Source organism: Capricornis sumatraensis, chromosome 16, assembly GCF_032405125.1.
Source record: "Capricornis sumatraensis isolate serow.1 chromosome 16, serow.2, whole genome shotgun sequence".
Lineage (NCBI taxonomy): Eukaryota > Metazoa > Chordata > Mammalia > Artiodactyla > Bovidae > Capricornis > Capricornis sumatraensis.
In genome coordinates, this window is record NC_091084.1 from 63,946,477 (window position 1) to 63,958,726 (window position 12,250).

The 12,250-nt window shown below is 34.8% G+C and overlaps 1 protein-coding gene across 1 annotated transcript in view; it reads right to left on the reverse strand.

The window, feature by feature from the left end:
* CCDC73 (coiled-coil domain containing 73) overlaps nucleotides 1–12,250 on the reverse strand; it is a 110,220-nt gene that overhangs the window by 43,388 nt on the left and 54,582 nt on the right. Inside the window, exons 7-8 of the mRNA XM_068988257.1 lie at nucleotides 11,670–11,805; nucleotides 11,348–11,427 (exon numbers count right to left, since the gene is read on the reverse strand). Coding sequence (XP_068844358.1) covers nucleotides 11,348–11,427; nucleotides 11,670–11,805 — 216 coding nt within the window. The remainder of the gene's footprint in view (nucleotides 1–11,347; nucleotides 11,428–11,669; nucleotides 11,806–12,250) is intronic.

Genomic DNA, 12,250 nt, shown 5'->3' on the forward strand with positions numbered 1-12,250 from the left:
GTTTAGTCCAAAATCCAGGAGAAAAAATTCATTGTTCTCAGTTCACATTTCCCCTTTAGATATGTATACTGCATAAAATGACTGCTAAAGTAACCACATGGGTCAAGAGATAGGGCTTTATTCTCCTATCTCCAAAAAGCAGGCAGACAAAATTATGCACTAAGAGAACAATCAGCATGTACTCAATAAGGAAAGAAGTTTAAATGAAGCTGGTGAGCCTAGAAGAGTAAGTAGTATACTGGATATCCTGCATTTGTGCCTGCTGATTCATTTTCCACTCTTTATGACCTGTGCGGCTGGCATCTGTGGATACCGCAAGCAAGTTCCCTTCCCTCTGCCTTTGTTGGGTTCAAACTCTGGGAGGCACCAGTAATCAGTATGCTAGGAAGACAGAGTGATTGAGGTATTTTTCCCAGCTCCCTCCCTACATGACCACAAACTGGCAACAGCTCTGTACCTTTACCAAAGGCCACAGCTTCTGATTTGCAGCTTTCTTCGATAGCTTTACCTATAGCTCTCTCCAGGTTCCAGGATCTGCTTCCCTCCCTTGTAACCACCAGGTCTAGGTGGTGTAATCATTCCCCAACTGCTTCTATCCCTTGTGGGCTTCCCTTAACCCCACCTACAATTTTGTAAATGGCTCTTCCATCAGACTTCTCTCAATTTCCCATTCCAGTGTGCCATGTTTCCTGACTCAATCCCGTTTAATACAAGTAAATTGAAAGAAGGCACTTCAAGTTGCTGTAGGGAACATGAAGAAGAAAAAGGCAAAAAGACAGGGAAAATTAAGAATTATGATAATGGCAACAAAGATTTTTAGATTACGAAGAATGAAGATGCTTATTAGGAAGAAGTAGGAAACAATGTTAGGACCAGATCATGGAAGTTCTGGAAAGCTAATTTTAAGAAGTTTAAGACTAAATCAACACACTGTATACCATAAGCTTAAATAATGTTGTATATCAATTGTATCCCAATAGGCTGGAAAAAAGTTTGGGACTTGATTTGAAAGACAAAGGAGAACTATTCAATTTAAAACTCTTTCCACATGTGCTAAGTAGATGTGTCAGGCATATACAGGCAATGAATTAAAAGAATAACAGTAAAATTAGTCTGGCAGAAGGAGTGAACAAAAACTGAAGGAAAGAACACTGGCTAAGAGGTATTTTATTAATCCAGGAATGAGATGATGGCTGTCTATACTACTAGAAAATGGATAATGAAAATATGAGACATTCTGAAGGAAGATATAATCAAACAGACAGAGGAAATGAAGGAAAAAGTTTATTTCAAACTTACTAAATGAACCAAGAATAGGAAACTATGAAATGTGAAAAAGAGAAGCATGAAAATGAAAAGAAAATGAAAAAGGTGCTTCACTGATGAAACATGAAAAATCTATTAAAGATAAGGAAGAGATGGATGATATTCTGAGATTGACTCTTCAGTTCAGTTCAGTCGCTTAGTTGTGTCCAGCTCTTTGCGACCCCATGGACTGGAGCACGCCAGGCCTCCCTGTCCATCACCAACTCCCAGAGCTCACTCAAACTCATGTCCATGGAGTAGGTGATGCCATCCAGCCATTTCATGCTCTGTTGTCCCCTTCTCCTCCCACCTTCAATCTTTCCCAGCGTCAGGGTCTTTTCAGATGAGTCTGTTCTTCACATCAGATGGCCAAAGTATTGGAATCTTATCTTCAGCATCAGTTCTTCCAATGAATATTCAGGACTGATTTCCTTTAGGATTGACTGGTTTGATCACCCTGTAATCCAGGGGACTTTCAAGTGTCTTCTCCAATACCATAGTTCACAAGCATCAATTTTGAACTTTCTTAAAAGACTGACTCTTAAGAAAGCCAAAAGGCACAAATCACTAAAGTCATAGGATGTTACCATTCTAAAAGAAAATTAATTCATTATTTTTCAAATTATAAAAGGTCATAGCTGGGAGAAATATCAATAATCTCAGATATGCAGATGATACCACCCTTATGGCAGAAAATGAAGAGGAGCTAAAAAGCCTCTTGATGAAAGTGAAAGAGGAGAGTGAAAAAGTTGGCTTAAAGCTCAACATTCAGAAAACGAAGATCATGGCATCTGGTCCCATCACTTCATGGGAAATAGATGGGGAACAGTGGAAACAGTGTCAAGACTTTATTTTGGGGGGCTCCAAAATCACTGCAGATGGTGACTGCAGCCATGAAATTAAAAGACGCTTACTCCTTGGAAGAAAAGTTATGACCAACCTAGAGAGCATATTCCAAAGCAGAGACATTACTTTGCCGACTAAGGTCCGTCTAGTCAAGGCTATGGTTTTTCCAGTGGTCATGTATGGATGTGAGAGTTGGACTGTGAAGAAGGCTGAGTGCCGAAGAACTGATGCGTTTGAACTGTGGTGTTGGAGAAGACTCTTGAGGGTCCCTTGGACTGCAAGGAGATCCAACCAGTCCATTCTGAAGGAGATCAACCCTGGGATTTCTTTGGAAGGAATGATGCTAAAGCTGAAGCTCCAGTACTTTGGACACCTCATGCGAAGAGCTGACTCATTGGAAAAGACTCTGATGCTGGGAGAGATTGAGGGCAGGAGGAGAAGGGGACGACCCAGGATGAGATGGCTGGATGGCATCACAGACTCGATGGACGTGAGTCTGAGTGAACTCCTGGAGATGGTGATGGACAGGGAGGCCTGGTGTGCTGCGATTCATGGGGTCGCAAAGACTCGGACATGACTGAGCGACTGGACTGAACTGAACTGATGATAAATTCCCTTAAAAAAAAGTTTCAATGTATCAGTGATGAGTTACCTTTATAGGCAGCAAGATGGTTTCCTTTGAAAGGAGAGTTGTATAAATTTTTTTTAGCAGGGGCGGGGGGGCAGGGTCAGAGGAGGAAGGATGGGAAGAATGAAGAATCAAAGGCTGGGTGACCCTGAAACTACAGTAAGTCATAAAAGGAGATGACCTGCAGGCAGCTGAAAATATAGAATTGCAGATTAAAAGAAATGTGGGCTGGAAATATAGATATGAAGTCATCTACATAAAGTGAATGATTGGATTAAGGAGGATGAGCTAATTGAAAAAAAGAAAGATGTTATGACAGAGCTTTGGATGAACTGGGGAGAAAAATAGGACAATTAGGGAGCCAGAAGAATTTACTTGTACCCAAAGACCCTTAATGTATCACAAATAATTAAAATCAATAGATTTTGTATTTTAAATATCATTTTGTATAAAATACAATATTCTCTAATGAAAAACATGAATTAGTATCAGGATGCTTGGGTTATACCTATCAGAAAACCATACTTAAACCATTAAATGATAAGAAAATTTATTCTGTAGCAAGAGGTAATTTAGGAATTGCATAGCAACTCACTGCATAGTCTCTTCGTGGAGCGCCTGCTAAAGAGTAAGGATATTTTTTCTTTGAACCACCTCCCCCAGGCCAGAATTAGATTACATGCTCATTCCTGAACCAAATACTGGCAGGAAGATTAGAGATGATATTAATTAGCTTAAAGACAGACTGATCATATGAGACACACTGGACAGTGAGGAATTATCACAACACCTACTACGTGAAGAATTTCAACTAACTAACATTATAAAATTCATAGGTTGTTTAGAATATTATTGACTACAAACAGTATATGGTACAAAGTGAGGATAAACAGAGACACTTTTTTACATGCTATTTGTAATTGAGTAATTCACCTAACTGTTGGATCCAGTTAGTGGTTTTTAAATTGTGCTCCAAGAAGTCCTAGAGGTTTCATGGCCCCCCCTCCATAGCTGCTGATAGAGAAGAAAGAGTCAACATGCATGGCTCCGTTCTTTTAATTCTCCCTTCAAGCACAAATAGTTCTACTTTGTTTTAATACTGACCCTCCAAATCTTTAATGGAAGGTTCTACAATTCAAAGAAAGATTAAAAACCAATAAACCAGATGATCTCTATGATTCCATGAAATTTAGACATGATATGAAGAAGACAAATAGAAGATATGAAGAAGAGAATTAGTCATTGAAGAAACAGAATATAATTCAAGCATGAAGGGAGAAAAAGCAATTAATAAGTTGGAAGAAATTTCATACTTTCCTATCCTGAAAAAAGTTTATCAGATGAAGCTATGTTTCAGTTGTCTTGAAAGTCAACACAAATAACCCTTTATAGTTTTGGTGCAGAAAAACCAAATCCATCAAAATTTGCCTTAATTTTAACCTAATTTCACTTGCATGTAACAATAATCCCATAAACTTCTACAGCATGATAAACTTTCTGAAGTGTCTTTCCATACATTATTTTATATTTGTTATAAGGGGCTTCCCAGGTGGCTCAGTGGTAAAGAATCTGCCTGCCAGTGCAGGAGACATAAGAGACACAGGTTCAATCCCTGGGTTGGGAAGATCCCCTGGAGAAGGAAATGGAAACCCACTCCAGTTTTCTTGCCCAGGAAATCCCATGGACAGAGGAGCTTGGCAGGTTACAGTGCTTGGGGTCCCAAGAGTCAGACACAATTTAGAGACTAAACCACCACCAAGGTGAATTCAAGGGGTTCTATGATTATTTTCTCTACTTTTAAAATAAAGTGGTCTGAAATCCTAATGGTAGTAGGAATTAACTACCTCGAGGAAAGGTACCACGTTTCATACTTATCCCATAGCACCTTAATACATTCAGGGATCTAAGAGGTACTAAAAAGTTTTAATGAACATAAGAAGAAAAGAATGATGAACATGATATGAAATAAATGTGACTCATCTTAGCCTAAAATAAGATTTGATGAAATCAAAGGTGATTTATTCAGGATAAAGCAAATGGCAATAAAAAATAAATAAAATACTTGGTGAGAACAGTCAATGTCAGCCAAACAGATAGTAGTTAGTGGCACGATAGTAGTTCATAGCCAATTTGTAAAACTGCATAGAAAATGGTATGTATAGTATAGTGCTAATTATATAGTATACAGGAAAGTATAATGCTAAGGGTTTAATCACTGAACCAGATGGCTTATTCTAATCAAGGAAATAACCACAACCCTGTAGACAACCATGTGACAGACAGATGCTCCTCATTTGAATGTGAGCAGATTACTACAGATTACTACAAGTTCCTTACCAATAATAAAAAATAAAGCTTAGTAGTTGGTGAGTCACTGGCATTATGTTAACTTTAGAAGAACATATTTGGGGCCAGAACCTTAACTGACTTAATTAACAACTCTAAACTTGTGAGACTAATATGGGTTAATTCTACATTATAAATTCAGATCCAAGTATATTCTAGAAAACAATTAAGACAATATAAAAAAACATTATTCTAGTTCATAAGCTAAATGGTCTTTGACTCAACCAACTTATTGAATAAAAGAATTTATTGCTTTTAATATATCCATCCTGGATAAATATTCAAAAACATGAGTTAACAGTTAAATTGACTATAGGTACTAAAGAATACAAAAATAAAGACAGTCAATTCAGCAATTAATTAAACTTTTTAAAACTTTTAGAGACTAAGGGAAAGCATCTGTTAGAAGACCTCAAAATTTTAATCTAAATATGACTAATATTTGTGTTGTTACTTGGAATTTAGTCAAACACCACCCAATTAATAAAAAAAAGTCTTATATGCTAAATTGATTTTTTAAAAGACACAGTGATATTAGGTTTAAAATAATGTACATTTTTATTTACACATGATGTTCTAAATCTTTGCTTTCAAGCTGCTTTTTTTGTGCACTAAAATGATTTTTAAAAAGAAAACTTGCAACCATTTTTCTTTAATTTTTTATATTGGGTTTTCTTAGAGCAAGATACACCTATATGAAGTAAACAACTTAGAAATTAATTAGATGGCTTGTTTTATACTAATGTTCTGTTCTAAAGACTCATTCCTAACATACAAAGACTTATTGACAAAAATATAATTAAACTAAGATATATGGCTAAAACTTATATTCAGATATAGTATCTTACAATTCTGGAAATTATATTGGTTGGTTTTCTAGAAGTTTTTCTTCTGTCAAGGTTACAAAGTGGAACAAACTTCTATGTCTTTCTACATTTTTCAGCAACTGAAATCATTAACTGTTGTAATCAGCGAAGTTTTATAGAAGATACTCTGAAATATATCAATTCTTTTATAATAATTATTATGAAACAATAGGGAAGTGGGAAGGGAGAGGGAAGGAGAAAAAAATCCAGTATGCAACTGACGAAAGTAGAAACTCATCATTTCTTATGTCTTTGTTTTTTTCTTATAATTACTTAATCTTAAAAGCATATTAAATTAAAATCAGAAATCTTTAAGAAATGATTTTCCACTGAAAATATGCTTTTGATTTTATAGCCCTTATAGCTTTTAAATGTCCTGAACTTTTAGTACATTGTCTGTTTTCTACCCATTTTATTCAAAGCTGTTAGTGCAGCAAATAAACAGCACATGCTTTGATCTCATTAAATTACAACTTATAGTTCCTAGAGTCATAAATATCATGCCCTTTTCTCCTTTACCCCTCCTCTTCTGGTATGAAGTAGTCTGTTAAATATCACTATCTCCTTGAGTGCTCTGACGTTTACTCAGACAAACAGCAGAGGTTATGAATGCAGCACACAGATAGTATCAGGAATCCTTCATGACTGCCATAACGGTGAACCCAGCATTCGGAACTGTAATACTTAGTTTTATCTAACAACTAAGTTCGGTCTGTTTAACTTTGCTCCACACACAAAAAAAGAATTCCACCTTATCACAAACCAATAACTGTCCTGGACAAAATCAAACAACAGCATAAAAGAAAAATAAAAATTAACTCTGGAAAAATTAAGGATTAAAAGTTTTAAATGAGTAATCTAAAAAAATGTTTTTAATACTAGGCTTGATTAGCCTCTAAAGAAGAAAAACAGAAAAAAGTTTTATTAAAGTTAAAAATCAAGACTACACTAAGAAACACAAAATTCTTATACCCAGGATGTCTGAAATATTAAAAACTATCTGTTAAAATACATTAATAAATTCTTATCCTTTCAGCTATTTGAATATGGAACTCTCAAAAGTAATAACATTCCCACTTTATCCTTCTATCAAATCTCTCTTTCAAGAACTATTTAGCAGCATGATTACCGACTTAATGCTTTCTACAGTGACACAGGCCACTGTCACATGACACATCAGTATACTTAGGCAGCCCTGAACAAGGTGGCAAGATCTGGGAAAAGGGGGCAAGTGTGCTCAGGAGCAGCACTATTCTACTCATGTATACAGACATTCTTTACTCTTTTCACATAAATCCAGCACGGGAAACTCTCCATGGATTTACATAGACCTCCACTCCTTTTATAGGTCGGTCTTAAACTATTCATTAGAAATACAATAGTCTAGAAGGAAATGGCAACCCACTCCAGTACTCTTGCCTGGAGAATCCCACGGACAGAGGAGCCTGGTGGGCTACAGTCCATAGGGTCGCAAAGAGTTGGACACAACTGAGTGACTAAATAACAAACAATAACGTTACAATGAAATATTTGTTCTCATTTAACGAAAAATACATAAATTAGTAGAGAACTTTATGAGGTATAATATTTTCATATAATGCAAATACTAATTGAATAGAGGCACATATGACTCTTTTAATATAATTACCAAATTAATGATTTAATCATTTAGGACAACAGTAACAGTGTCAAACAAAAAAATAAACTAAAGCAATATCACTAAAAATGTGCTTATTCACAACTATTCAGTCAGTATTGTTTATATTTCCATTCAAAGTTTGTATTGATAAAAATGGAACGGCCCAGGGAGGAAGGTTCAAAAGGGAGGGGATATATGTATACCTGTGGCAGATTCATGCTGAGGTTTGACAGAAAACAACAACATTCTGTAAAGCAATTATCCTTCAATTAAAAAATAAATTAATTTAAAAAAGGAAAAGAAAGAATCAGAGTATTTTAGCATATAAAAAAATGAACGGTCCATTTAACAATTCTGATTTGAAATGACAAGACAAAATTTTCAAATTACAGCTTTTTTTTTCCTATATTAAAAGAGCCATCTTTAGTATTCTTAAATGTGACTGAAAAGAAATATTCTTTACATATAAATTGTCCTCTTAGGTAGTTTGTTGGATAGACATAAGACTTTTAAGGGCTAGAGACACATGCTTATTACCATTCTAACATTCTGTACTGGGCTACTCCTATGATCTTACTTCTGGTCCCTGGATAAAAGTCCAGGGAATATGAAACCAATTTATGGGCAGTTATACAATCAAGTCAGGAAGATCTTCTGGAGAAGGGAATGGCTACCCACTCCAGTAGTCTTGCCTGGAGAATTCCATGGAAGAGGAGCCTGGCAGACTATAATCCATGGGATGGCAAAGAATCGGACACGACTGAGAGACTAACACTTTCACTTTTTTTATATATAAGAACAAGACTAGATACAATAGTGTTACAAATATTAATGGTCTTTGTAATATTTGCTTAGCATTTAGAAGTCACATTAATCTTTAGGCCAAGTGGTCCTGCTTTCTTTGAAATGATACTAAAAGATAAAGCAGTAAAATTTCCTGATTTCTTGAATTATGCACTAAAGTATATGTCATTCATCTGGTAGCACAAACATTCTCAAAACTTAAGCCTGTGTCTCTATAAAAAAAATTATCTTTATATTTTTAATTTTGGTAAAATTACAGTTTAAAAGTTTTCCAGTTTCTCTCCAGCATGTAAGAAGCTTAGTTACAAGTTTCCATTTGATTCTACCACACATAAAAAGCTGAGCAAACTGAAAATCAGCAACTCCTCTTACATCTGCTAAACAAATGAGGTCATAAGACAAACTGCTGCCTCAAAAATCAGAGGAACGGAGAGGTGATTATAGAAAATCATAAACAGAAACCTTCACAGGCACCAATGCCAAGGTAGGAAAAACTGAACTGTAATTGACTAATTCCTGGAGGCTTACAGTAGACAATTCTGGGAGTTAAAAAATTCAGCAGGACACACTCATGGGGGCCCTCAAACTTTTGTGACATTTTATCTCAAGGTCCTCTCACAGTGAATATCAGTGAAAAACTCATCCTGCTAGAAGCAGGAGGAAAAGGAACCATTCTGAAATATACCAACTCATTCTGTTCTTATCAACAAGTCCTGCCTTTATGAGAAACTATTTGACCTGAATATAAACTACCTGAGGGAAGAGTAATATCCAACTCTCCAACCATCCTGTACAATATGAGGTGGGTGGGCAGGGACTGAGAAGCACTGGTGAAATTCACAATCCAAGGGCAACAGGGCCATCTGATCATAGGACACCTGTCTCCCCACCTTTATATTACTACAGGCCTATTAACTGCAATTCCTTTCACCCAGTATATCATGTCTGTCTTCCAACAAAGAAGACATGCCTTTTAGTAAAGGCAAAAAACAAAGTTTGCAGAGACTAAACAAGCTTCAAATCCAGAGTCAGATACTGCAGGAATTTAAAACTATTAGACTTGGAATTTTTTTTAACTATGATTAATATGCTAAAAGCTTCAATAGAAAAAACAGACAGAACTTGAGAAAATAGATGGTTAATGTAAAGAGAGGATGTAAATTCTAAAGAATCAAAAAGAAGTGCTTCAGATCAAAAACACTGCAATAGAAATGAAGAATGCCTTTGTTGGTCTCAATAGTAGATTGGACATGGCTGAGTAAATAACCTCTCAGCTTGAGGATATGACAACAGAAATCCCCAAACTGAAAAATAAAAATAAAAAGACTGAAAAAGGCATAAGAGAACATCCATCAGTTGAGGGTCACATAGGCAAATGATAACACATGCATAATGGGAATACCAGAAGGAGAAGAAAACAAGGAAAAGAAGCAATATTTGAAATACTGATGATTGACTTTCCCCAAATTAATGTCACACACCAAACCACAATGCAAGAAACTCAGAGAACACCAAGAAGACAATGTGACCAAAAAATTAAACCCAGGTACATCATATTCAAACTTCAGAAAATCACAGACATTTAAATGTCACTTAGTGATTGCGCCAAAGGATTTTCTGAGTGTCAGTAAAGACAGGTACTTAATTCTCTCAGGGATAAGGAGGTGGTCCAAAGTGGTATTATTCCATTTAGGGCTTTGAAAAGATTAGGAGAAGGAAATAAGAGGTCATGCTCAGTAAAAAGAAAAAGGACTTGCCTAACTTCTCTTTCCTCTCATACCATTCTCCCCTTGTATCAGAGGAGATATTTTTAGTTGCAAATAATGGAAAATTAAACTAGTCCTAATGAAACTGGTTTAAAAAAATAACAGGGACTCATTGGCTCACAAAACTGAAAGTCTAGAGGCAGGGCAAATATAGGGTTGATCCATTCAGGAACTCATAAATGTCATCAAAGAACAAGTTTCTTCACATCACAGAAATCTGGCATCCATATCTTCAGGTTGCTCCTTTTTAGCTTCTCATGATTCTATGACTGCTGGCCCCAGTAGGGGTTATATTCTTCCTGGTTTATAACCACTGGCTAAGGTCATTTACCTATTCCTGAACCAATGACTGTGGCTAGAGTAATGAAATATGTTTATGGCTTTCTGCCAATTTAGGGTTCCTCTCTCAAGTTGGAGGCATCAAAACAAGAATCTGTGTAAGTTTAGGAAGGACAAACGGGATATTGATGCTCAGTAAGCAACCAATAAATATCCAATGCACTCCTTCACTCAAAGTGCTCCAGCCATATCAGACTTTTTCTAGTTCCTTAAATATACTAAACTCTTCCCCTTATCAAGGCTTTTGCCGTTCCTTTGCCTGAACTATTAATCTCTTCCCTTCCCCGCCACTTTACCTCCAGTGTAATAAAGTCACCTATGAAAATATCATCACATCCTTTATTTTTCTTCATAACAGTTACAACAATTTTAAATTATTTTATCTGTGTGACTGTTTTATATATAACTCCTCCATTGGACTATAACTCAACAAAGCAGGAACATGTTTATTTTCTTCATATCTGTATCCTCAGTGCCATATAGTACCTGGCACATAGAGCTACTCAAATATTGAATGAATGAATGGTGCTAATGAGATTAACATATAGCAAATGCTTATTGATAATACATGTCACCATAAAAATGTTTGCCACTAGTCATGAGTCAAAGAAACAGTATTTTGAATGGGTTAGAACAAATTCATTCATTACACTTATTGAAATCTTAACTCAAAGTTTATAAATCTGTATTTAAAACATTTTCTTTATCTTTCTACAAATGAAACTATCCAACTTTTCTGATATTATTTTATAAAACTAATTATGTTAGGTCAATTTTTATATAATACAAAAAATTTTATCAGTCATACCTTCTTTAAACTGTGTATCTCAGATTCTTGCTTTTTATTTAAAGCCAAAAGTCTTTTGTTTAACTGTATTGCTTCCTGTACTGTAACATGAAAGACACTTAGGAAAACGTTATTTCAATGTACATTTTAAGGAAATACTATTAACATGGACAAGGAAAATGACCTCAATGAAATATATATTTAGTTATTGCTGAATTTAATAACGTTAATTAAACTTCCATTTACTATTATCAGTATCAAATAAATTCAATTTATTCATTATAAATAAGTCCATTTAAACATTTTCTATCAAATATGTAAGTTTAAGTAAGATGGAACCTACCATTTTGTTCTAACTTTTCATGATTCTCTTTTACCAATCCAAATTGACCTGTTATTATATTATAGTATTTCTCAATTTCATTCAGTTGCTTCTGATGATCTTCTTTAGCCAGAAGATGTAACTGGACTTTCTGTTCCTATTTTGAAGAGTTATTTTAAATTTTCTACATATATAAGACATACATACATATATACACACATTTATTAGACATATATAGAAATTAATCATTTTAATAACTATTCTTATTAACATAAATATATCATGAAAAAGTCCCTAGAGAGAAAATGTTAGTTAACAGGTATTTCTAAATCTAGGTAAAATTAAAGCATTTTTTTTCTATAACAAAATAGTCACTTAAAATTTTATTTCCCTTGTTTATAATATTTTTAAAAAATCAGTTGGTTGTTTCTAGAAAAGTTTATTAGTCCAGTACAGCACTAAGCAAAGTGAGGCGAATATTATTAAAGCAATACGTTTGACAATTTAGGAAATAAATTTTTCTCTAAATTTGCTGGCATAATCATAATATGCATTATCAAAACTCAGATAATTTTTTTGAAATTAATTTTAAATACAGCACC